The sequence below is a fragment of the Gavialis gangeticus genome, unplaced genomic scaffold (genome assembly GCF_001723915.1).
Source record: "Gavialis gangeticus isolate Ggan-Ray unplaced genomic scaffold, GavGan_comp1, whole genome shotgun sequence".
Lineage (NCBI taxonomy): Eukaryota > Metazoa > Chordata > Crocodylia > Gavialidae > Gavialis > Gavialis gangeticus.
Genome location: NW_017729025.1, coordinates 86,028,051 through 86,055,490, shown reverse-complemented (window position 1 = coordinate 86,055,490; position 27,440 = coordinate 86,028,051). Strand labels below are relative to the sequence as shown.

The window sequence follows — 27,440 nt, the reverse complement described above, 5'->3', positions numbered from 1 at the left end:
TCCTGCAATAGCATTTAAGGGGCCCCAGTTGCAGATCAGGATTTCATTGTGTGAGGCACTGTAAAATATATTCTCTTCCTAAACTTTATCGTGGGGTAGAAGAGAAGTGCCATTTCTGAAGGTTTTTGTCCTCTTTTATTTCACTAACATAACAATCCTGAAAAACATTGTTGTCTTTTTGTATGCATACTTTTGTGACATGAGGGAGGCTGCAGTGAGAATGAGATGCATCTTGAAGAGTATAAAATGATGCATCTCTTGTAAGAATGTAAGTGAAGTTTAACTGTCTACCCTAGTCCATTTTAAAGCTCAGCTGGACAAGGTATGTACTCAGATAACAGATGGCTTAATTATCAATAAGGACTGAATCTGGGCCAGAGATGAAAGATTTATTTTAGTCTTGTAATACTTTACTCAAAATAAATGCTTTTACCTGGAACATCAGTGATTATACCTAAATGAATCCCACCAGTAGTCTAAGCACACACAAAAATATAATAAAGTTTACAAAGCAGAAAGCACTTATCCTACTGTTTGGTGTTTTACTACATGCTGCGCTCCAAAAGATGCAACGATAATTGCCTTTTATCAAATGGAAAAATATTGTCCAAACAGTTCTTGTGTCAGTAAGGTACAGAGTGTACAAAAGTACCATTGACTATTTCCCTAACTCACTCTTAAGGGTTTTTTTTAACCCCATAAGAATAACACTAATTATGTATTGGGGATGGTTAGGTTTAAAAATATACATTTTCCACAATTCATTTAAAAAGGCAAATGAAAATCTGTACATGTTCTTTGCAAAGAAAAACAAGTTCTCTCTGCTGCTTGGAAAAAGAAACACCATTTTCAAGTATCAAAGAAAGATCACAAACTCCTTCTAGTTCTGTCTCAAAGGCAGAATCTCCCTCAGAAATGTCTCAAAGTAACCAATTAGATTGCATCACTTCCTGATTTAAAAGAGGCTGATTCCTTAACAGTGCAACCATCTGTAAGAGAGAATTTTGAAACCATTCCAATCTGAAGTACTGAAATGCTTTCAGCATTTTAAGGGGTAGAATCTTGCAGGCTTTACATTGAAAAAAGATGGGCTGGAAATTATTCAAAATACTTAGTGCAGGGAGCTGGAATTTCCTGACTGCAAATGGAAATGCATTACCTCTAATATGAGAGTAATTAAGCATCCTTAGAAGGGTGAGTCTCTCTAGTTTTCTTCCCTGTCTATTTTTCATCCAGGTACTGATTTCAGTGTGTTAGAGACTACTGAAGTAAACTATGTCAGTGACAAAATAATAGGATAAAAGGGAGCCCCTCGTTACCCCTACAAGTTTTCTGTTACCCCATAACCTCTAAGTCCTTGCACACAGTAAGTATAATGCAAATACAGAGACAAGTCTTGGTATGCTGCAATACACTGTGGAACACTGTGGACATAATGGAACACTGATCTTTGACTTGCTCTCATCAGTTTAACAATGCTCATTTGTTCCATGCAGCAAACTGCCTAATAAAGGAGTGAAAAATATACTGCTCTCCTAACAACCAGGGCTACAGTTTAGACACTGATGCTATTGGCTACAGGATTCATTGAGCACGATCCCATGCAGATTCCACAAACAAACTTCCACAGGCAAGGTCATGTGAGTGCTGAAATCATCAATTACTGACTTCAGCAACATGCCATCATGGTATATTACAGAACACATCCGAGTTAGAATTTCCCTAAAATCAAGCCCCTTTACTGGGGTTGTCAAATGGTCCAGCCTCCAGTGCTGCCTGTGGTTCTGAGTTGACCCACTGGCCGCAGGCAGGGCATGCCTGACAAGTGGCACTGGTCCCAGCTCACATCCCACAGCAGCAGAGCGGCTGCTGCATGCAACACAGCCCCAGAGTGGCAGAAGCAGGACTGTGCCACAGGTGGTGCCCACTCTGGCCACTCCAGGACACGTGCTGGATCTGAAATGTGGGGCCAGTTTGTTGGTTTGATCTGGCCTGCAGACCGGCTGCAGGCTACTCATCCAGCCCACAAAGCCAAGTAAGTTTGAAATCCCTGACCTATACTGATCAGCAGTGCACGAAATGTGTGAACTGTCGTACCCATGCTCACCTGCCATGTGAGCTAGCTAATGAGCACCCTTTTGCAGGCATCAGAGCTCCTCTTTATCAGTCTTTCTCCAAAAACCAAATAAAAACAATATGTGAAGCACTGGCTCCCATGACATAAACAATTATAGTTTTAAGCACACACACACAGTACCATGCATTTAAGTCATCTGACTACAAACCCCAGGACACTGACTCATCAGTTGCAAATCAATTCTATTCATGCAGTCCCACAGCAATACTGAAATGTTACCACATGGCACCCTTCAACAGAGAAGTTACTTCATCTTCCATGCATGAAGCCAATTATTTCTAGTATTTTGACTTATGTTTATAACTATAAAGAGTTGAAATTTCCTTACAGGGATAAACACATACCACTCCCCCATATAGGCCCACGATGATATGAACAGCAGGGGAAGGGAGGGCTGCCTCCATGGAATTTCCTGATGTAACCTAAAAAAAGGCACTCCCTGACTGGCATAATGTGTTTTTATTATACTGTTCTCATACTACAAAATGAAAAAGAAAAAAAAGAAATCAGGGAAGGGGGCGGTTTAAGGGAAAGCACACAACCATGTCTCCACAGTCCTTGTTACAAGCAATACTGTAGGAAACATCTGGTTATCAAATTCCTATTTAAAAGGATAACAATAACTATACAATATCAGAACTAGAAAATAAAAATAGATTTATTTTATGAAAGACTACCTCTGGAACAACAGGAGTTTTCCCTACTACAGTGACACATTAAGAGACTTAGGTCCCAACTATGACTTGTTTTCACCCAGATCAAGGAAACTCTGGAATCAGTGAAACGAAGAACTTTAGATATGCAGGTTTGAGGGAAGCCTGCTGGCAGGAAAAGCAGCAGCAAGCTGTATTTCAGTGTGGGAAATGATCTTGAGGAAGTAAGTAGTATTTGCTAAGAGTTCTGCAGTGACCAGGGTCTGGGCAAGAGTTATAGTAAGGATTCCAGAAAAGCAGCAGCAGGAGACAAAGAACCATGATGAAGACCAAACATGCATGTTTTCATTTTTTTAAAGGATCAGCCCATCAGTTCTTTTTTATTTACACTCCAGGTGCTGATTCTATAGAAAAGCATGACCAGAACGTCACCTAGCCAAATGTGTGTGGGAAGGCATGTCTGAAATCTCCTCTCTGGCTCCAAGGTGACTAGTTCATGTTCTGATACATAAAAAATGATCATTATCAGTAACTGATATGTAAATAGTGGTTAGTGGGAGAAGCAGGAATCAGGATTCCAGGATTATGTTTTTTGCTCCATCACTGCCTTGCTGTGAGACCATAGGCAAGTCATTGAGCACCTCTTTGCTTCAGTTTAATTACCCTTAAATTGTGAACAACATATCTGTTTTGCACTGAACTTGTGAGACTTACTTAATGTTTGTAATGTATCCTGAGATTCTTGGAGGAAAAGTGTTATAAACTATTATATTAGCTTGTACAGCTAATATAATTGACTACAAACATTATTAATGGGTTTCAATGTATCCAACTATTTAAAAAAGACAACGCATTTAGCTTGATTTTCCATTTTCATTTCCCACCTGCTTAAAAAAATCATGCATAAAATTAAGTGGCATGATAATGATAAGCAGTCAGATGAAAGGACAGCTTGGAGAAAAAAGAAATTTACAAAATCAATGGAGACAAAGGCCTACATTTAAAGCCAGAGCAAATTAGTATTTGATCTAATGACAGAAGGAATACACTTCTCTTATGTGCATTTCACACATTAAAAGGAGTACTTCCCAGGTGTCGAGTATATTACAAACCACTTGGTGATCAGCCAAGAGTTGGCAGCATCAGTAATTCCAAAGGCAATTTGGAGTTTTGCCCACTGTGGAGACATAGTGGTTAGTAACACATTAAAAAGGAAATGGGCATATTTACTTTCCAAACAAATAAGACCCATTTTTAAAGTCTGCATTACTCTGGAAAGGTCTCTTTCCCTATTCCGCACCAGTAAGATGCTTTATACAGCCTTAAAAATCACTTGGTTACTGCTACTGCTAGTAGCATATTGATTCTGTAGGAATTATTTTATTTTCTGTCAGTCACCAAGTAGATTCTTTGGCTCTGTACAGGACAAACTCAGCATAGCATACTATCAACAAAATCACACAGCAGCAATTGGTATTTATGTAATGCTTCTGAAGCTCAGGCAGAGACAAAAGGGAAGTAAAGACAACAAATGGCAGGAAGAATTCAGAGGGGAAAAGATTGTAAGTAAAAAGATGAGGACTGTAAAAGGATAATTAAAAAAAAAAAGAATGCAAGACAAAATTCCAGTAGATTTTTTTTTAAATATCATGTTTTTCTTGCATACATCACATCTCCCTTATATAATATGCACCCTGTTTTTGAAAGGCAGCATGAAGGGCAAAAAATCTTTCTTGTATTAACTAAGAAGCAGCAGCTAGGGAGCTGAGCCTACAGCCAGTCCTGTGAGCTGGATGGGGCCCATGGACAAACCTAGCATGCTAGGTCCAGGATTGTGCGCCAGGTCCAACATGCTGCATCAGGTCTGACCTGACGTCCAGTCTGATCAAGCACACCAATTCCAGCTATGGACCAACCTCACATGCCAGCATGATCCAGTATATGAGGCCAGGTCATCTGGCTGGGAGACTCCCTCAGATCCAGAAATTTGGTGCTGGGGAAACAGTGAGTATTAATTATCATGGATCCCAGAACTATGGCAATTAACACTGCCACTGCTCCCATGACACCAAATTTCCAGACCCATGGGGACATGTATTTTACATATAATGTACACCCCTATTTCCACCAGCTGGTTTTGGGGGGAGGTGTGGGTTAGATGTGCAGAAAATACAGTAGATCTAAGTCTGGAAACTGCAAAGTTCTAAGTTTAATGTTCACGTTCTACTGAAATGAAATCATGCATCTGAAAATCAGGAAATTAGAGAATTGTAGTTCAAAAAAGAGTCAAGGGCTAATAATATGAAATTAGGAATCTGATACAAACCTTAACTTTATTACTATTTCCTATGATTTAACCTCCTCCTCTTATGATCTAAAAGCCAAGTCCCGTACACATTTGGTTGTTGTTGCAGGTATGATTTAATATGGCAGGATCTTTTGTTTGATGACACCTAATGCACCTCTGCTCCTCTGGCCTAGACCTATACCAGGTACAGATCAGGCTGGTCACAAAATGAAAAGTGTAAATGATGTCCATGACCTTACTGATCAGAGTAGATTTCTGAAAGGTAAATTAAAGTAAGCAGACCAAAATGTCTGTAATCAACATGCAAATCTGAACCTTCTCAGATTTTACAAATAGAAGTCAACTAAACAGCCATGTCAGTTTCAAGAAAGGCATTCTTCCTATTTCTTTCAGTGTGTTGCAAAGAAATCTCTATCTACCTAGCATGAGTCAAGACCATTATTATTTTATCTTCTAAGGAAACATTGATTTGCAGCTGCTGTGGGAAGCAGATTATCAGGCTCAAAAAATCAGTGGCTTGATCCAGTACAGGAAATATTTTATTCTATGTTTTATTAAATGCATTCAAATTACACACATAAAGCAAGTCCTTCTGATAGAATTTCGTATTTTCTGTTAAGAATTATTGGATTTCATATATCTTGCTGGGAGCATTTTGAATCCCTCAAACTGTTTCATATTAGCCTCTTAAGACCGGGAAAACAATGGGAATGACAAAGATCGTGCTGGAAATGCAACTGAACAAATATAATGGATATGTGTGCATTAATTTGTAATCCAAACTGAAATTCTGTCTCACCTTGCACATATGGACCTGTCTCAGGGTGCTCTCGGACACGAAGCGTATAAGGTTTCTTGTGGTCAGGCTGCTTTAACAGATCTCGGACACGCTCATTATAGATTTCAAGGAAACTGAAGAAAAAGAGGAGGAAGAATATGTCATCTTTCTGCCACCTGCTATTTAAAAAAAAATCACTAATAGTTCTTTGGACAATGAAAATCTGCAGTTGCAGCTTGCAGCCCTGGCAGGGACATTTCCTGTTAAAAAAAAACTAAAGGATTCCTCTTCATTGCCTCTCTCATCTTGTTTTCTTACATGTCATATAGACACTTAAAAAGGAGCTGAGAAGCCATCAATTGCCAAGAAGCAGGAGAAAAAATTACCCACAGCTGCTAGCTGTTTATAAAGACTGTCGACACGCTAAAGCAGTGGTGCTTAACCTTCTAGCCCCGTAGGTCAGATGAGTGACACGAGGCTGGTCCGCAGGCCAGATCCTGCATAGGGTCAGCCTGTAGATATGATTTGATGCACCAGCTTGGCCCCCACATACCAGATCTAAGTGCCCAACAACCACATGTGCTGACCCAGCCCTCCATGCCAGATGTGGCCACCAAGCAACCCTGTGTACCAGTCTGACCTCACACACTGGATCTAGCTATGGAGCACTCTGAGCACCAGATCAAGCTGTGGCCCATCTGCATGCAGTGGATCTGAATATAGAACAACCTTGTGAGATGGAACATATCTGCCAATTTGATTTTCCACCCCAAATGGCTGACATTCCAGAGAAAAAAGGATCAAATATGTTGGCCTATGGAAACAAACTTTAGAAAACATTTTAGCACATATGGCTAAAATCAGTGACTCTCCTACCTGACTTCTACTCTGCAAGATGCTGGCTGTTCTGAATAATCATCCTCTCTTGAAAAAAGGCCCTGCAAGAACCAAAAGATCTTTTAAAATGAGAAACCCCCCTCCCCACCCATTTAAAAAACAGATTAAACAAATGCAAGTTAGTAAAAGAACTAAATACCTCACATATACGAGGTGTCAGCCCAATGGATGCCTTTTAGGAAAACAAAACAAAAAAATTATATGTTATGATTGCAGTCCCAGGTTTTCCTGTAAAGGGTCATTTAAATAAGTGTAGGAAAAACTACAGGGAATGGAGCAATACAAAAGCAGTGATCATGGAGAAGGTCAAACAGCTCGCCACCTTGGAACATTCTCAGTGCTGGGTAAGTGACAGTTTACAGCGCTGCCAGCCACACCACCTCTCAAAGGAATCTGCTGAAGGGAAGAAATGTTCTACAGATAGAATAGGGGCTGTATCTGTGAGTACTTTGATACCAGTCTTACCCACTTTGGATATCATCTTGTAAAGCTGAAATACCTCCACTTGTCATAGCCCATGGCTGAGGTAAAGACTTAAGGCATGTCTACACTACAATTATCATTGTGACTGCAGTGGAGCATAGACCAGTGGTTCTCAACCCTCCAACCCTGAGGCTGGATGAGTTGGGTGGGGCTAGTCTATAAACCAGATCCCATGCATGGGGTCAGCACACAGGAGCAATCCCACACACAGGATCCAGCTGTGTACTGGATCTGGCCACACACTAGCCCAACCCTGCACACCAGATCCACCTGCACACCAGCCTGATTCTTCATGCCAGATCCCAAAAAGACCCACACACTGGGTCCAGCCATGCACTGACCCAACCTTGAATGCCACATGCAGCCATGTACCTACCAGATTGTGCTGACCCCACCGTGGCTTGATAACTTAGTGCACATGAGGAGCTACAACTGATGTTACTACTCCCCTGCCACCAAACATCCAGACTCATGGGGATCCCCACACTCCAGACAATGTGGCTCAATAACTGTGGCCTACGGGCTGGAGTTTGACCATCATGGTGTAAACAAGTGAGAGCTAGCACAGATATTTGGCAGCAATCCAGCCACAATCGCATGGAGGCTCAGGTTAATCATCTAACTTTCTCAGGGTCTCAAGTAGGTTTGCCAGCCTCCACTGAGTGTCATGTTCCCATGGCTGGACTACTAATTTAAAGCTGAAAGATGGCCTAAAGAATTATATACTTTTTTTCTTTTGTGAAAATAATTTACCTTCAACATGGGTTTGACTGTCTAAGCAGGAGAGATAACATTGTTTTGTGGTGTCACAAGGTAGTTGCTACAAATAACTAGAAGTTCAGGGTACAGAATATTTTCAGCAAAACAGATAAACCACATGTCTATAAAATAAAAGGACTAAGATCACCCAGAAGAAACATTTTTATTAAACCACATACTTAGAATTGTAGCTGTTGTTATATCATTCAGGTATGGACTTAAGCAAGTACTTAACTTTATGCAAGGATACACCTAAGTAAAACATGGCAAATAATTTGTTTAACTGGGGCATTAACCACGAATTTAAAATTTTACTAAACAGATTTTCTTTTCTGAAAAAGAGCAAGAGAATGGACTGGATGCTGTAACTCACTGGAGTTCCCATCATTGTGTATGTCTTTCCTGAACCCGTCTGTCCATATGCAAAGAGGCAGATGTTATATCCCTTAAAGGCCCCAGAGAGTACCGATGTGCCAAGGTCCTGGAATACCTGGAACAGTGAAAAAGACCATGCATTTCATGTACAAATTCTCATCCCCAAACACCCAGAGTCATTTGCAAATCTTTCCATTATTTTTCACAACTGCACAAAGTTAAGCATTGCCATTTGTCAGTTAACTATTTTCATAGAACCTAAAATAATGGAAATTGAACAAGGTAATTATTGATGATACACAAAAAGGGGAATCAAATTGTATGGACAGTACTCAACGTAGTGACACAATACAGAAAATTTAACAAACTCACTGGGACGTTAAACAGTAATCAGACTAGCCTGTCTCAATTTTCCCTATGAATTGTCATCTTGCATCAGACATTTGGCTAATTTAATCTAGTACCCATACTCTCTATTGCTTCATGAGTTAAAAAATATTTTCTTTTATCAATTAGAATTTGCTATTTTTTCAGGTCCATTGAATGTTGTCTCCTTTTGGGATGAGGTAGAGAAAACAGAATCTCAGTCTACATTTTCTATACCATAGGCACCTTGGCTAACTTCTAGTCAACCTAACTTCTTAATTTTCTTTATCTGAACTGCTAAGTATCTGTTCATAAAAGAACAGAACAAGTGTAAATATCATCCTGAAAAAAAAATTATGTTGTGCTTGCCGAAAGTTTTAATAGTGTTTTCTCTCTATTTTGCCGCCTCCTACTTGCTCTGCCTTCTCCTTTATGCTACTTAAATTCACTGTCAGGACCCTCCATGGCCTGTTCTCACACTATCTATCATCTTTCACTTTCAATATGTCAAGCATCACCTCCAGTCAAGCCAACTGCTCATCTGTTAATTTTTTATAACACATGACTTTGCGCTTCTTCCATGCTGAACCTTCACACTTGGGAGCAATTCCCAGTAAACATCTCACAGAGCTCTCCCTTGTGACCAGTCAGAGCCCCAGCCTGGACATCTGGAAGCTTTGGAAGACCTTTTCATTTGGGAACGTTTTAGCAGACAGGGTTAATTTGGGGGATATTGTTTGCAGCACTGTTTGTGGAGTTGTTTTACTACTATTTCATTTTAATATTTTATCTGGCTTTTATAGTTTGTCTTGTTTTTATTGTAAGATGCCCTGACCTTTTTTGTGGAAGATGAGATATGAATCAAACAAGCAAACAAATATCTTCCTTCAAGTCTCTTCTCCACAGTCTCCTTTTGTTACTCTCAAAAAAACAAAAAAACTGACATAGTGTAGATGTGTTGAGATCATGCCTATTGTGTGGACCAAAACTGCTTTCTTGTACTTGTGCAGCCCATTTCTGGGTACCCATATCTTGTCCCTGTTCTTTAACTTAGATAAAAAGCTCTCTAACTAGGGACCCATCTTTTTGCTTTAAATTTATACAAGGCTTACAACTAATAAACCTAATAAAGTGCCAGGTTATGAACAGGCTCATAAGCAGTGAGGAAGAGAATGATGATGATGATGATGGAGTGAGGCTTCAACATTTACAGGGCCAAAAGCAAATGAATCATAGAGAAGTAGGGCTAAAAGGGACCATCAGAGGTCATCTAATCCAGCCCCCTGCTTGAAGAAGGATCATCCCTATCCAAACCATCCTATATAAATCCATAACCTAAACTCTTACTCAACTACTGCCAACCCTGACACAATACAAGATATAACACCCTAGCTTGCCACAGGTAAGGCAGGAGAACCACAGCGGCCAACATACTGCTTTTATAAAAGGGTGTTAACATATGCGCAAGAGATCTCAGGTAGAAGGCCACGCTAGGGATGTAAATATAATTTTTAAAATTAGCCATTTAAACTCTTCTAATTATATATATTATAATGGTTAACCATTTAACCAAACTTCTTCTCATGTCTCTACCTCACATTTGACCATTTTGTTACGCATGCTTGTACTCATTTGTTGTACTTTGTGAGATCATTCATTGTACATGTGCCTTTGAGCAGCAAGCACTGAAGCAGGTGTTGCATAGTCTGAGGTTTTGTGCCATAGTCACCGGTGGCTGAACTGATGGTATAGTCCCATTTCTTCATTAATTCCTTGGAATGTCTGACTCTGGTACACATGCAGTTGAGACAATGCCATCGCCACCTTTGTCATGATTTGTCAGCCCCTGGTGGTCAGGACTTAGCTGCTGGAATGTACATTTTTTCACTGTCAGGTATTTTCTTCAGCCTCTCATTCCACATCTGTAGTTGCATCGCCTTGGGTGTGACATTGAGATGTTGGGTGCTGGTGAGGAAGCTCCTCTGTGACTTCAGACATTTGTGTCCTGTGGGATGGTTATACAATGAGCATCTCATATCTTTAGGTTGTCTCGATCATTCTATACTGCTGGCCACTGCTCTTCTGATATCAGGCGGAGCAATGCCAGCCAACAGATATATGCTGCTTAGGCTGGGGGCCATAGCAGAAGGGTTCATGTCACGACCCATCAGCTAATACCTGATGATACCTGTGAATTTTTTTAACACTCCAAATCACGATTTTGGTTAACCAATAACACATATCTATGGAGTAGCCAGTACAAGATCTGCTTGCCACAGGGCAAGACACATGCAAGAGGCAAGAGGCGCTCCTGGTGCCGGCCACTGCATCCTGTCCTACCTCCCCTTCCTCGCCTCTCTTCCTCTGGGGAGAAGGCTCGCTTGGCTCGGCTCCCCCAGCCCCAGCGCTTTTATTTATGCAGGCAAAACTGCTGGTGGAAGAGGCAGGCAGTGTGCAAAGGCAGGCTGGGCTGCCTCAGGGAAGGGTAGTCTGGAAAAGTAGTACTGGTAAACCATGAGATAATTCACACAATGTAGTCTGTTTTAAATGTTAACTGTAATGCATTAATGGTTTAAATACATTTATAACCTTTTAAATCCCTAGGCCACACCCCCCCACTATAGTGGAAGGCAAGAACTTCCACAGTCCATATCACTCTGACTATGGGGGAAAATTCCTTCCTGATCCCAAAGATGACAATTGAGACCTTCTAGCCAGGAACCTCTGCCTTTAAGTCCCAGCAGGAGACTTAAGTCCCATCTAAGGAAAGGCTTAGAACATCTATAAAGTGCTGGATATGGCAGAAAACAGCAAGAGATCACTTTGTGGTTGGGTCTTATTTTGGTTTATTCTATCCTTTTAAGGATGTGGCTGCACTCAAATCAATTGGCCATGTTCCCAATGCTTCAAATACACATTGCACTATGAAAACCACTAGTAAGGTCTTCTCTGCAGCATACACTGGCATGTAGAATCCTCTTATATAGTAAGCTGCTAAGCCCTCCAGCACAGCAGAAATGAGCTCAGTTCTTCTAGTCTTTCAAAATAAATACTGTAAGCATAAAAATCTTTTCTGTTCACAGAGAAAATAAGGCTGTTTATATACACAATTGCATACCATGTTACTTGAAAAATGTTGTCCATTGCCAGTACATTAGTTTCTTAAAGAGACTAGTTAATATATTAAGATTGGCAATGGTGAATAAAGAAAGCAAACATATTACAGAGACACCATCAGTCTTCCTCTGGTCCGAAACAAGAATAATAACCAGAGGCATTAAAAATCATCTCTTGAAACATTACTTTTCAGACAGTATTTCAGTTCAAACTGAAACAGATGTCAATTCTCAGCAGGAATATGAACAGACTTGTTTCCACTGAAAACTGAGACTATGTACACCTTTTATTGTTCAAGAACAACTTTGCTATTTGTGTTCTCTGATAACAAAACAGTTGAGTCAGAAGTCCAAAATATCAACTAACAGTGGTTCAGTGGCAACATGTCTGACTAATCATGTTGTGTCAAGGATAACAGCCCCTGAAAAATTCAACCAGGATACTATAAGTAAGAAGAGAGAACTGAAAAACTGTGTAATACCCTCAACATGTATTGACCAAGGATAGTGAAAATTTAGCTTATATTAATGCAATAAAGAAGAGCTACGCTGAACAGGCATCCATCTTCCAGTCTAGAAATGGATGGTTTGAATACACAAATGGATAATAAAATATTTATGCAGCATAATTTTCACAGGCATTAGTTCACACAACTATCAATATATGTTATATCCTGAATACTTTACAATCTGCATAAGACAAATACAAATCAAGACATAGGACAACAGTTCATAACAGGAACTGTGTAACAGTTACTACTGAAGAGAAGGAAAGAGAAGCTGTTTGAAGTGCCTTTGAAGAGAGATCCTGGAGAAGTGAAGGAAGTGGATACCAAGACTTCAACCAGGTCAGCATCTCACCCAAAGCATTCTAAGCAGAGGGAGCATGAAAGGTGGCATGAGGGAGAGAAAGGGAACTAGAAGGAAGTGTGTTGAGCAAGAAAGGATGCAAGGAAAAAAACAGGGCAGAGATTACAATGGGCCTGAGTAGGTGTGGATAGGAAGGTTGCATCTGATGTGGTAATGGTTTAGAAAAATTACTTTTTCTTCTCAACATGCTTTAGGGCAGATTGCAGTCAAAATTTGAAATTCTCTCAGAGCTACTGAAAAAGATGCTCTCCTGTTTCACATTTCAGATGCAAGTGCTCCTGGACACCACAATTAGAGTTGTGTTTGTTTGTTTGTTTTTAAGTTTTCCTTATAATCAAATGCATGCTTAAAGTATAAAATAAGATCACAGGCAGCATTTGACCACAAAACTGGCCTTCTCTGAGCTGTGGGAAAATGTAACGTTAGAGATTTGATTTGGCATTAAAGTTTACTTGAAGGTTGCTTTGTAGTAGTGTTTCAACATCTGTTTTTATTCAAGTCACTTGTTTCTATAGAAAAGGCAATGCTTTTTTTAAAATAATTGAATAAATATCATATTCCACTGTGGCCATGATGCTGAAGCTCTTACTTCACAAGAAAATGTTTAATAGGGTTGCTGACTTGAGTAAGGATTGGCCCCTGCATTTGTAGAAGAGGACCAACTTTATTAATACAAAATGCTTTAAAAAGTCTTCCTTTACTCTTATTTAGTGATAGTTGCTGGCTTTAGTCCCACTGCACTTGGGCAGCTGTGACCTATTTCTTTAGCCACAATGCTGCTGCTGCTTAGAAAGTGGCCAGTCTACAATGGATCCCTATTGTGTCCTAAAACAGTTCCAGACTGCTTACCACAAGTGGTTGTTTTTTTTTTTAACTGAAAATCATTATATTTGGGTTCAGTTACTCAGCAACAGCTGGAACAGTCTTCTAATTAAAGAGGCAGCTGTCGGTAAATGAACAATGATTGTGGTAAGGTAGAATATTTGATTTATTATTAGGTGCCTTGGCTTTAGAGTACAATGATGAATCTATGGCAGGTTGTTCTTTAAATGTACTTATTAAAAAATGTGAGGGCCAAATTCTCTTTCAAGTTCTTCTGATGTAATTTCACTATTGTCAGTGGAGCTCCACTGAAAGAAGAATCTGATCTTGTACTTTTAGGTTCATTACCTCAACACAATATACATTAAGCCACTATTTTTTCCAAAAAGATCAAAATTATTTTGAAAAGTGTCGGAATATCACAAGTCAAAATGGTATAATGTGATTCTTGGTCTGATTCATCAAGGTAGGAAATTGATGTTTTGGGACAGCAGTACTCAACCTTTTGGCTCCATGGACCAGATGAGTGGTGTGGGGCCTCTCTGCTGGCTGGATTAGGCCCTGGGGCCTGATACTGCCCTCTTCCGCTCCTGCACACTGGGATTGGGTCCTGGGTACTGCCCCATCCCACTGTGATTGGGTCAAGGAGGCCCAGCACCACCTCCTCTGTCCCTCCAAAAAGTTGGTCTCATGCTTAAGGAAGTTAACTGATGTTCTAGAGAAACAGATTCTAAGCCTACCACTGCTAGAGTTCCCACAAGATGCTAGTCAAGCCGCTTAAATCAAACTTTTCATAGGTTGCCACTGTGAATTTTTTATTCTCTGGGTGACTGACTTGAATCCCTGGGTTTTTATTTCAGAAACTTGGTCACTTGCAGATGCAGCTGAAAAATCAACGGGAGCTCTACCTTGAGGAAAATAAATGTTATAGAATGCAAAGTACTTTGAAAAATCATGCCCTGGTCATCTCAAATTGGGAACCCAGATTTACTGGGTATTACTTACCTTTATTATATTTCATCATCACACTTGTGAGTCTGTGCCCTCAGTTCCCCATGAATAAAAGGAGGATAATACCACCATTCCCTAAACAGGGATGTTGCCAAATTGAGTCATGTTTGTGAAGAACTGAGATATTATTAAGGGCGCACTGATAGAGATGTTTTGGGCCATTACCGATGGCCAATTTTTAATGAGCCATATCAGCCGATACCAATCTGATTCTGATATGCAGCTCCCCAATGTGGAGAGTGACTTCTGACTGGTAAATCTGTTGTGAGGGAAGGGAAGGGGCATGTGGGCGGGGCAGATTGAGGCCCCCTACGGTGAGGGAGGGAGTGGGGTTGGCACTGGGGCAGGGGCTGCCCAGCTGAGGCAGGGCACAGGACAGAGCCATGGCTTGTCCAGGGGCACGGAGCGGAGGAGGGATGGCTTCTGCCACTGCTGGCACCCCAGGAGAGTATAGGGGGCATGTACCCACAGATCTGTGTGGGGCAGGGTGGGCTGCCACTGTGGGCTGGGGCTGCACTGTGTTCTTCCCAGCAGGGGGTTAGGCTGGGCTGGGGTGGTGCTAAGAGGGGGGTACTGGGGGGCAGGCTATGGCAAATTTTGGGGTGGCTGCAGCACCCCCCCCAGTAGCCCTGCATCCAGCACTGTCACCACCCACCTGGAGCACAGCCTAGCCCAGCCCCCAGCTGGGAAGAGCCTGGTGCAGACCCTGGCCCCAGCCTGCAGCAGCAGCCCACCCCACCCTGCACACAGATCCAGCGGACACGCAGTGGCAGGAGCCACCCCCCTCCCCAGGATGAACCATGGTTCCATCCCGTGCCCCACCCCCCCCCACCCGGGCAGCGCCTGCCCCAGCCCCAGCCACACTCCCTCCCTCACCGCAGGGGCCTCAATCTGCCCCACCATGTCCCTTCCCTCCCCCCACCGGTTCCCCCACCACAGACTTACCAGCTGGACCTGGCTTCTAACCATGCTGCTGGGCTGCACTCCTGACCACCTGTGCGCTGCGCTGCGGCTGCGCGTGCACGAGGCATTTATTCGCCACATTATCTGCTACATAAGACAAAAAAAGCTGATTGTCGCTATTCTCAATTTTCCTCATATGCTCAGTGCTGATCCGATATGGAACCGATATGTTGGTGCACCTCTAGATAGTATAGTTATGAACACCAGAAAAAAAACCCATAAGGAATTTAGTCATTCTGTTTCCAAAACAGAATCTGAAAAGTATGCAATGCTTTTCTGGGGAATTTAACAATAAGAAGATAACAAAAGACTGAAGATCTGCTCACTTAGAGAGCATCATCCTGTGCAAGGGAAAAAAAGCCCACTAAGAATACCTCACTCCTCAAGTAGTTGCACTGAAATCACTGGGACAGTTCATGAAATTATATCCTGCTCACTGCAGAAGGTCTTGTTTATGAACCATTTTTGTACTGCTATGTTCATTTAGAAATGAACAGTTAAAATGATACAGCCTTCTGACAGAGGAACAAGATACTGTAGAACCTGCACAGTTGGTGGGGTTAAGGTCCAGAGACTCTGCAAAGATCTGGATTTGGAAACCAGCCAGGGGTCATACACAACTTCAGCACACAGCTGTGCAGGACCCCTGAGGTGTTCCAGCTGTTTTCTGCAGCTTTTATTTCAAAGGTCTTTGTTCCTCCAGTTAGCTCTGCAGGACCACTGACATAGTCAGTATAGAAGCATCCTTCTTCAAAATAAAAGCTACAGCAGGTTTTCCCTTTATTTGCCACACCTGTACAAATTAAGCAGGTTGCAAATTATCTGGATACAAATGACCTGGGTGCTACTATATACAGTATGACTGTTGACGTTAAGGGTTATATTGCTTTAAGCATATCACTTATAAACTGATCTAGTACAGTGGTAAAAAAAGTCTTTGTAGGACAAACCTAAGTCTTTGTAGGGTAGTTGGGGGGCACCCTCCAGCAGGGCTGGGGGCTGCAGGTTGAAAGTGAGGGGCATGGGCAGGTTTGGAGGAGCTGTGACTTGGGAGTGAGGGGCACAGGGGTGGGGAGTAGGGTCCTGCAGATCACGAGTGAGGGCCAGCAGCAGGGAGTGTGGGGGGGGCCTGCATATTGGGAATAAGGAGCATTGACACAGCCAGGGGGATGTGGGCTGGGAGTGAGGTGTCCCTCTGACTGGTGTCCTCTTTTTTGGAACGGGAAATATGGTAACCATAGTTAATCTAGATTTTATTTCCAGCTCTGCCACTGGCATCTTATAATCACATTGTTCAAATTACTTAACCTCTCTCCGTTTCAAGTTTCCTACCTGTAAAATAGGAATAATATCACCTATCCTCACTAGAATACTGTCAGATTGCTTAACTAATGTCATAAAACACCTTGCAACCTCAGATGTGAAATACTATAAAACTGCAAATTCTTCTTCTTATTATTACTGGAAGTATCTCCCCGCACTGATAAAGAAATCAGTATAAGATCTATGTCTCAAATTATAGACCATATTCATTATAGAAGAAAGCCCCACAGAATTCAATAATTTGTCATCCTATGCTAGCAATGAATTTGGCCTAGTGCAATGACCGAGCATGATATAATCCACTGCTGCTCAACTGGCTATGCCTGTTCATTTTTCTTCAGAGATAAAAGTTTAGATATTAGCCTTCAAAGCCCAAGCTCTGTAAAGCTCTTAACCAAACACCTAACAGTAAACATATTGGTTACTCAGACAAATCAAAAGCAGATGTGTTATATATGCTTCTCTGAATTGATTTTTAACAGAAGATACAGTATCAGGCCCCTGGCAGACATTAAAATTAAGACATGATTAGCATGTTAACTGCACCATAAACAGTAACCCTGCCATACATTCAAAGAATTAATGGCATGACAGAATGGGGAACCCGCCACAAAAATATTCCACAGACAATGTACAACATTTCTGTGGCTGGATTTTACACACTAATCTTTTGTTTTCATGCATTTTTATAGTACCTTTCTAATGTTGCATAAAAATAAATTTGTGGTTTACATAGTACTATTAATGACTACTTTTGAAGGAAACATTGCTAAATAAGATATCTGTCATGTTGGTGTAATCCACCAAACCAGTGGCTGACATTAGCTCAAAACTATAACCCAAAGAGTTGTCATATATCGTAATATAGTTGATAGTGAATTCTTGAGGCTTGTTTCAAAACATTCCTTTAGGAATATATCCTGAACTTATCATAGTAGGTTTAAAGAATTTATGCATGTGGGACATTTATATATGTGCTCTGGGATTGGGCGGGGAGGACTTTAGTTGAACAAGCTTTAAATTAAAGCACCGCCACCACCATTTTTCCATGCAGGAATGCTGATAGATGGGATGCTGGAGTCGGCTGGAGCACGGTAATTACTACGCTCCAGCACACTTGATTGAGTAATTATTACACATGCTGTAATTACAGTGCGTCAGAGCAGCCTCACTGCACATGTATAAGCGGCAAGCTCTCTTGAAGTCTAGCATCTTGAGTGCAGACTATAAAGCCAGACTCATCACTGGTACCCCTACTGCAGCAAATAAGATAAAGCTGAATGCCTGCCCTTAATTTGTGCTGCTTCTATTTCCTATATTCCAGTCTGTGTGCCAGCTCTCATAGCTTGACCCATCAGATGGAAATTTTTTTAAAGACTTTATCATCTACAATGTAGATCTGGGACACAGCACTTCGCATTTACAAATAGCAAACTTTTCTGGGGGTGAAAACTCCTTCTATTGTAGTTTTTCCAATATTAAATTGGAATGACAGGTGCTGAAGTCAGGCAATCCTTAAAAATACTTCAAAACCACATGCAACTGTTTATCTAAATCCTAACTGATGTGTCTGAAAGTTTCTACACACATACATGTCAGAAAATCTTTTAAACACCTAAAAGATAACTTTAACCTTTCCTAGTTTTAGGCTTGCAGAAGCTGTTAAATCTCCATTAGGTTAACAAAATACATCAGTATCCCTTTAAGAGGGAGATTTTTTTTTATATTCACAAAGGGAGTTAAGCCCCCTAATTTTCCCTTTATGCCTTTTGAAGTACTGCCCTTTATACATTCATCTGCCTTTTACAAGCAAGTAATACATTTTAAGATGCTTGTGATTAAGTTTGCATTACTGTAAATTTCTTGCATATAATGCCATTCAGAAACTAAATGATAAATTTTACTTATGAAATGGTCTGTTTGAGCATGAATGTTGTGTGTACCTTGCCCTTCTCTTAAATGCCTGGATTCCTTTGCCATCTGGAATCTATCTATTGGATTATAGGTAGGTAATTGCAACAGATGCTGGACTGGCACTTGAGAAAAATTTGTGATTACCACTGTCAGAACTGAGATCAGACAAAAGGGAACAAGAGACAGTGAAAAAGGACTTATTTTTTAAAACTTTTTTCAAAACTCATATTACAGGATAAGTACAAAAGTAAGAGCGAAAATCAGCAGGACACCTTTACTTCCAAGAGACAGACAGTCAGAGAAAGGAATACAGAAAACAAGCATTTTTTTTCACTTTAAATAACAAAACCACTAATCCCCCAGTGAGGCAAGATGTCATTTAATTCTTTCAGTAGATCAAATTTATAGTACCATACTATGCCATATCATAACATACTTTAACTTTCTTATATTTGTTTCTAGGATACTGAGAAATACTCACTTGTTTGATGTGGGAACATATCCTATTCTACCATGTAAAACTTAAATATTTATATAATTATAAAGTACTATACCCTCTGCAAAGAGCATATACATATTTTGGATTGGTGCCTAGAAAAAATAGGCACTGGCATTTGTGCACCAATCCTCCCACATTATGCCAAGGATCTTCTGGAAGTAGCACTGGTGAAGGCATTCTAGGCTTTTCAGGTGGTCCCTGTAGGTCACAACTACAGAGAAGAGTTGGCATTGCCACAACTTTATGTAAATAGGAGCTTTGTTCAAGTCCCAATATTGTGATTGTTGAAACACAAGATGATAGTCTTCTGAAGGTGGAGCTGGCACACTAGATTCTATACTGGATTTCCTCAATGCTGGCCTTTTTTGAGAGATGGCTGCTGAGGTATGCAAAGTATTCAACATTCTCCAGCTCCTGCCCATCAATGAGGATCTTTGCCAGGGGAGTTGATTGGCCCGGAGCAGCTTGGTGAAGTACCTTTGTTTTTCCGATGTTAAGGGTCAGTCCAGGCACTGGTATGGTTGAGAGAAGCAGTTAAGGGCTGTTTGTAGGTCTTCCTCAGTATGTGCAACGACAGTACAATCACTGGCATAGTGAAGTTCCACAACTAAGGCCGATGTAACTTTGGTTTTGACACAAAGGTGAGAAACTTTGAAAAGGTTTCCATACATCCTGTACTCAGCGCCAATGCCATGTGGCAGATGGTCACAGACAAGATCTTGATGACCGCAAAAAAAATGGAAAGCAAAACTGGTGCAATCACATTGCACAAATGCCAGTGTTCTTACCGATGCTAACACCACCAGCATAGAAGCGTTGATTATTCAACATTAGCTGTGGCAGACAAGGCATTATGTGCACATGCCTGATATATGTTTACCAAAACAACTGCTATACTCCCAGCTCAGCCAAGGACACGCGGAGGCCAGAGAAAACACTTCAAAAGATACCCTCAAGGCAAACATTAAGTGTGGCACTGACATCACAAATTGGGAAAAACTAGCCAGGGGCAGAGCTACATAGCAATGCCTTGTGAGAGAAGATGCATCTTACTTTGAGGAAAACCTTCTCACCCTGGAGGCAGAAAAACAACAAAAACAGAAGAAAAAGAAACAAGACCGAGAAATCCATGGTTCGAACCTCCCTTTAACTACCAGGGAGTCTGCGGCTTTAGAATCAGCCTTCTTAGCCATCAAGGGACTCATCTACAACCCTTTACCTGATCCATGGGAGTGATCATCCTTGACCGCGAGTGATCGCCATTGCTGAGAAGAAATGGAATTTAGTAGGGAGCATGTGCAATCATCATTAAAATATACAGACAATTACTGTTAACAGTGACAATTAAGATCTTGTATTTTTCCACAGAAGTCTTTGCTTTGCCTTTAGATGTTTGAAGTTGGCTGCTTTTTTAATAAAATATTCCCCAAAGTAGGATACTTATTTTAACTTTGTAAATAAATGTTGGATTATATTTATCCATTATCTGAACATTTCATGAGACATCTTCCTATACTGATTGTACTTTGGATATTTATAAAACAAGCCACATGTGGATAACTCACGGGTAGGAAAAATATGGCCTGCGGGCTAGACTCAGCCTGCCACGGGATTTTACCTGGCCTGTGGTGGGTCCCTTGGCCCTGCCCACCTCAAGCACAGGGGGCAGCCCAGGCTGTGGCACATGTGGCTGGGCCCGCTGCCCCCAGGCGCACAACAGGACAGGGGTGGCACAGCAGCTGGATTCTACTACCCAGCAGTCCTAGAGGTGGCTCATTCTGGCTACCCCTGCTGCCAACCCCAGCCCATCTGCCTCACACCCACCCCGGTGGCAGAATAACATCCCTGTCTCTCTCCAAAACTCTGCTACCTGACAATTTGGTTACCATGGTTACTCCTCTGTCCCATCTACCCTAAGCTGGATACATTCCTGAGGGAAGGGGGAAACCTGTTCCCTCTGCCTATGTGACTGGCATCACATACCTGGGAGAGGGGCTTATGCTTCCTATTGTTCTAAGCAATGCCAGCCTGACTGGGAGGGGGCTAGAGACCCTGCCAGTCTACCTGGCAACCAGTGATGCATTTCAAATTGGTTTGCTGGCAGCCAACAGGTGCTGGCCTCCACTGGACCAGGTAAATGAGGTCATAAGGGCTATATAAGTTAAGGACTGCCCAGAAGGAGGTGCAGTAGCCATGATGAAAACTCAGAGAGAGAGAAGCTGGACCGTCTGAAACTTGCTCTCTCTCTTGAAACTCATGATCAATGAACTGCTTGGCTCCAGAGGGAATCTCCACCTGCCCCTGGATGATACTTGTGAGTAAGCTACCTGAGATCTAACTAGATATATAGCTTTCAATAACTCAGATGCATGATCAAAGGCTACCCAACCATCCGGCTTGCCCTATGGGATTTCTCTGATATTGCTCTACCTTGTACCCTATTCCAAACCCACTCCTTGTAACCAATGAAGTTCTCCTTTGTACCTAGCATGGGAGACTTATTGGGAGTGGGTCTAGATTATACCTTGGGGTCCCCAAGGGAGACAACTATTTGTCCTTCAAACTGAGGGAAGCACCCCAAGTTCTTGAAGTGGGTCAAGTACCTTCAAGGGCTACTAGGTGTGTGTTTCCCAGGAAGCACAGAGCCAGGATCACTCCAGACCCTGGGTGGTGGTGGCATTACCCCCAGGCTAGCAGGTGTGCTCCAGGAAGTGGGGTTGGCCAGACATGAGGCATCCCCAGGGAGGCACTCAGAGCCTGGAAGGTGGTCAGGCGCAGTGAGGTGGGTGGCTAAGCGCAGGAGCACCCCCTACTGGCCCGCCACACACGGTGGCCAGCAGTAGGATCTGACAACCTGCTGTATTGAAGGCATAATTTGGGGAAGGGAGTTGAGTCACTGAAAACCCTTGAGCAAACAATTTCTTATTTGGCATCGGGTCAACTGGACAGTGTAGATAGCTAGGATGGCAGACGAGTATCACCACATGACTGTGGCTGACTTGAAAGAGGCGATGAAAGAGAGAGGTCTTGCAGTGAGGAAGAAGCAAGAGAGAGAAGATCCGATTAAGATTCTGTGTGATAATGACCAAGCCACAAGATCACCTCTGCGCATCCATCCAGAACCCACTGGGGGCCCTGAGGAGCCAACCTCTGAGTGGGACTTCTGGAAATACCAGCTGCAGCTAGACACTGAGGAGCGAGAGCGCAGGCTCAAGTATGAGCTAGAGCTGAAGTGGATGGAGATGGTGGAGAGGGAGGCCCAGTATCAACACAAGAAGGAACAGCACAGGGGCGACAGACCGACTGGGTGGGTCGGGTCTCCACAGAGACCGTCTGGGCCCCCCGTGGGCAGGGTGTGCTTGGCTGGGAGGATGGGATGGAGCCATCAGGTGAGCAGGGAGCAGAATCCAGAAGCAGAATGGATGGGTAGGAGCTGAAGCCAGGATTGTGAGGCCATGTCAGTGGGGGGCCAGGGCCTGAGGCAGAGCTGGGACCCACTCCCTGCATGTCCCTGCCACTCAGGGAGTGCATCGTGGCTCTATGCTGGGCCCCAGCTCCATATTGTCACCACCCTGCAAGCCTGGCCCTGGTCTGCCTGTCCCACTCCCAGATACCACTCCCCACGTGCCTGCAGACCCATCCCATCCACCCAGCTGAGCACACCCAAGCCACAGGGATCCTAGCCACTCTGAATGGAGGCCCTGTCTGCCTGCCCACCTGCTCCATCCAGCACCCCAAGCAGTGGATGCAGGGCAGATGGGCCTGGGCTGAATAGTATCAACTGCCCCACCACACCTAGCCAGGTCAGCATCCTCCTGCCTCCCAGCCCTTAATAGCTTACCCAAATTCCTAAAATGGCTTTCTAGCCAAAATAATTGCCCATGCCTGAGATAACTTATACAATTCACTTCTTTGCAATAAATTTTACATAAAATATGACAGAAATGGCTTCCAATTAGCTGGGCTGACAAATAATATGTCTGATGTCAGTTAAACCAGTATTAGGAGTAACACTTTTACCTTAACTGAAGATACTCTAAAGTAAACTGACAGCTTCACAAAAGAAGTCAGAACCTGGTTCGATCTTTAATAGCAGTGTCTGAATATTGCCTTATAATTGCATTAATATGAACTGAATTAATTATTAACAAGTTTTTGGGGGTGACTGATATTGCCATATTTACTCAGATAGATGACACTGATTATAAGATGACCCCCCCCCATAATCAGATTCTATATATGGAAAATTTATATTTAAAAAAAATAATTTTCCAGGTATTGTATGTAATTATTGTAGGTTTTCCTTGAATTTGTCCCTCTCCCACTACTACAGCAGGGAAAATAAATCTGAGGGGAGCAGGTAGCCCATTTGTACTCTTCTTCAACTTTCCCCTAGCAGCCCCACCCCCTTCTTACTGTCAGACCCTGCTCTCTCTCAGCACATGGAAGTGAGAAACAAATTTTAAAACAATAACTTTGAAATTAAACATGGTTGTGTCAATTTGTATATAGTACCTATGCACTTAGTTCATCCAGAGTTGATGCATGTTACCTTTTTTTGCAACTGATGTAAGTTTTAGCACAGGTACTCCATAAACACATTTTTGAGCAGCACTTTGGCACCTGCTTATATGTATGGATGTACTGAAATAGTGATTTTGTGATTTTATAGAAAATGCTAAATCAGGCATTTTCCATGAAAATCAGAGAAATCCATAAAAAAACGGGGGCTCTACAAAAAAATCCCTGCTTTTTTTTTTTTTTTATTATTTGCAGCCATAGCTGCCTGGTCTGGCTGGGCCCATCCCAAGGTAAGTGGGTGCTGTGGAGGACGGAGCCAGGAGCATAGAGCAGCAGAGTGCCAGGAGTCCCTAAAATGCACCGTTTGTAAGGGGGAGGGACACTTGTATCATAGGAACAGCAAAACCCAGAGGAGGAGAGGAAGGGTTGGACACTAAGGTGAAAATGGTGGAAGGAGGAGGGAGGCGAAATTTTCACCCGCAGGAGGGTGAAACAGAGAAAGAGGGAGGCAAAATTTCTGTGATTGAGGTTGTGCCACAGGATAAAGGAGATGGAATGGAAGGGAAGATGGGAACAGCAAACAGCTCAGACATGGAGTTGGGGATGGGGAAGAAAGAAGACACCCTACAAACAACAGAAGTGGTGATGGAACAAGAGAAAGAATAAGAGAGACAGGCTGGCAAAAGAAAGAAAGTGTAGGGGCTGAAGACCAGGAAGAAGAAACCTGATAATGAGTCAAAGGAAAAGCTGGAGAAAAGTTTCCTGCCACTAATACCTCTAGGGTCCAGCTCGGAGCAGAGACCAGAAGGCAGGAAGTAGTGGGGAGGTGGGAATATGCAAGCCTTCCTAAATCCAAAAATGATTGGGCAGCTTGCAAAGTCTACAAGAATGCCAGTAAGAGAAGGGGAGGAATCGACCACCCTGAGCAGTAGGGTGAACCTTAAAGGGACAGAAGAACTCATTTTAAAACACGCATAAATGGCACTGACAATAGGTTTGCTTAACGTCAGGAGTATCTTAACAAAGAAAAGAAGGGAAGAGATTAAACCAGTGTTGAACCAAGTAAGGGCAAACATAATCTCTTTACAAGAAGGAGAGGGATTATAAACGCTTTGGGAAAAGGTAGAGATGGGGACCATCTTGGTGGTCAAGGACAAATAAGAACAAAGCAGCAGCGGCAGCAACATTATTCAAAAACTCAAGAGCTGAAAGCCAAACAGGTAGAAGAAGTCATCAGCGGTAGATTGCAATGATGATACATCAGTCATGGAAATAGAATTAGAAATTGTTGACATATATGCATCACCTGAGGGTGGGAAGGAATGCACTACTTAGAAAGCTAGTGGTTTATGTTGTCAGAGAGAGACCATGCATAATAGCAAGAGATTTCAATTGTATAATCAAAGTGGGTGACAGAACAGGAGGAGGAGGAAAAAGAGCCTTAGATAGCTCACCTAGACTGTTAGAGATGTGTGGGCAAGGGAGAAAGTTCTCTCTAGAACAGAGCCGAGTGGAAAGAAACAATCAAAAACTGATTTTGTGTTTGCATCAAAAGAAATAGGGATAAGGAAGAAAGGCGGAAATGAGTCTTGGTAAGAGCCCCACGAGAGAGAAGGGACAGCGGAAGTTAAATGTGCGGCTGTTACAAGATGAAGAGATATGTCAAGCATACACAAGACAGTATGAGGAATGGCAAACATTTAAGAAATATTTGGGGAGTAGCAGAGAATGGTAGATGATTGTGTAGAAGAGGACAGAAGAATTCTTCAGGAAGGAAGGCCGAAAATGAGCAGGGAAAAGAATGAACGAGCTAAGACAGAGCTGCAAAGAAAGATGCAGAAGTTGCTAAAGGAAAGCACAGAAGGAAGACAGGTACAAGAAGAGCTAGAAGAAATAAGGCAAGAGTTAGAAAGCTGGTTTAAAAGAAAGACAAGAGAGGAAAAGTTCTTAGCACAAGCATCCTGGGTGGGAGAAAATGAACAGTGGTCCCGATACTTTTTGGCCAGAATGAAGGCAGCAAAAGAAGAGCTTAAACGACTGCAAGAACAAGGTGGTGTCCACATGGAAAAATCAGCTGGTGGTACTGGAGGCAACAAGGAGATTTGATGAAGAACTATACCCCAAAAAAGGAAACAGACAGAATGAAGATGAAGGATTTCTTAGAAGAGACTGAAGAGAAAGCAAAGAAGCTGGAAGAAGAGATCATGTAATCATGATCCAGTCTGTCATGTGCTTTTTCTAAATCTAGGTTTGCTATAACCATATTTGTTTTTTCTCTTGGATGTGGGACAGTGCACCTCTGATCATTCTGACTGCTCCGGAGATCTTTCTACCTGGTACTGCATGTATTTAGCCTTCATGTAGCGTCCTCTGGAGGTTTTTCCTCATCCTCAAAGCCAGCATCCAGGGCATTAATTTATAGGCCGTATTAAGGAGTGTAATCAGTCTCTAGTTTTTCAGGAGTTCCTTTTCCCCTTTCTTGAAAACTAAGTTCACAATGCCTTTTGTAAAATCTTTCGCTGCCTTTCCTGTTTTCGCTATTTCCTCAAACACTTCCATTATATCCCTCTCTACCCACAGCCAAAACTTCTTGTAAAATTCCATAGGCAGTCCATTTGTTCCTGGTGATTTCCCTCTTTTAAAGGTTTTTAAACACTCCTCCAGTTAATTTTCCAGGGCAGGGCACCGGGGAGTTGGGAGCAAGCAGCTTTCTGTGTCCTGCCACACTGGGTTTCAACGCTGCTTTGCAGAAGCGGCAAGGGCAGCACACTGGGGAGCACTGCTGGTATGTGCTGCCTCCCCGGGGCTGGGAGGCAGCTGGGGCTTAGGCACAGAGGCCTTAGATGTTTGCAGGTGGCCCAGGTTCTGGGTAGCTGCTGATAGCCACAGAGCCCGGGTTACTCCCAGCAGGGCTTCCAGCATTCCAGCTGCCTGTTGGGAGCAGCCTGGGCTCCCGGCTGGCAGCAGTTACCCAGAGCTGGGGCTGGCTGTAGCCGGGAGGCTGCAAACAGCTGCTGCCTCCCCAGCCCCAACACATGCTGAGGAAAATGGCCTCGCGTTTCATGCTCGGCATGCGTGCCGGGGGTTGCCAACCCCTGCATCAGAGTATGGAGAAGTGACAGGGGTTAAACTAAATAGATTTAAAAGCACCATAATGGGAGTGGGGAACTGGAGAGACTTGGAGAAGTTGAGCCTTCAGATAAGAGAGAGAAAGATCAGAGTGCTATGGATCCTGATGGATGCAAAAGGGAAAAGTAATACAGCATGGGAAAAGGTGACAGTAAAACTATGGCAAATACTTTGGTTATGGTCTGGAAGAAAAGCGGCAGCACTTAAGGCTGTGCTACTGCTGATTATTCTATATACAAGAATTGTATTCTATATACAGGATTTGTCCCACCGACATGGCGGCAGCAGCAGATAGCAAAAGTGCAGAGGGCAATGTGCGCATTGTTCTGGAGTGCCAATAGAGAAAGGCTGACTAGATCTGAATTTAGAAAACAAGAGAGATGGAGGGATGGGGGCTGCCTAATTTGGGCTTATTAATCTATGAAATATGCAAGCACGATATGCAAGGTGGTAATGGAGGGAGAGGGGAAAGGAGGACCCAGGAAACTATAGGCCAGTTAGTCTTACCTCGATCCT

The 27,440-nt window shown here is 42.5% G+C and overlaps 1 protein-coding gene across 1 annotated transcript in view; it reads right to left on the bottom strand.

The window, feature by feature from the left end:
- Nucleotides 1-27,440, bottom strand: part of STARD9 (StAR related lipid transfer domain containing 9) — a 259,017-nt gene that overhangs the window by 110,435 nt on the left and 121,142 nt on the right. The window contains exons 4-7 of the mRNA XM_019519085.1: nt 8,389-8,505; nt 6,913-6,945; nt 6,753-6,814; nt 5,898-6,010 (exon numbers count right to left, since the gene is read on the bottom strand). Of these exons, the coding sequence (XP_019374630.1) occupies nt 5,898-6,010; nt 6,753-6,814; nt 6,913-6,945; nt 8,389-8,505 (325 nt within the window). The remainder of the gene's footprint in view (nt 1-5,897; nt 6,011-6,752; nt 6,815-6,912; nt 6,946-8,388; nt 8,506-27,440) is intronic.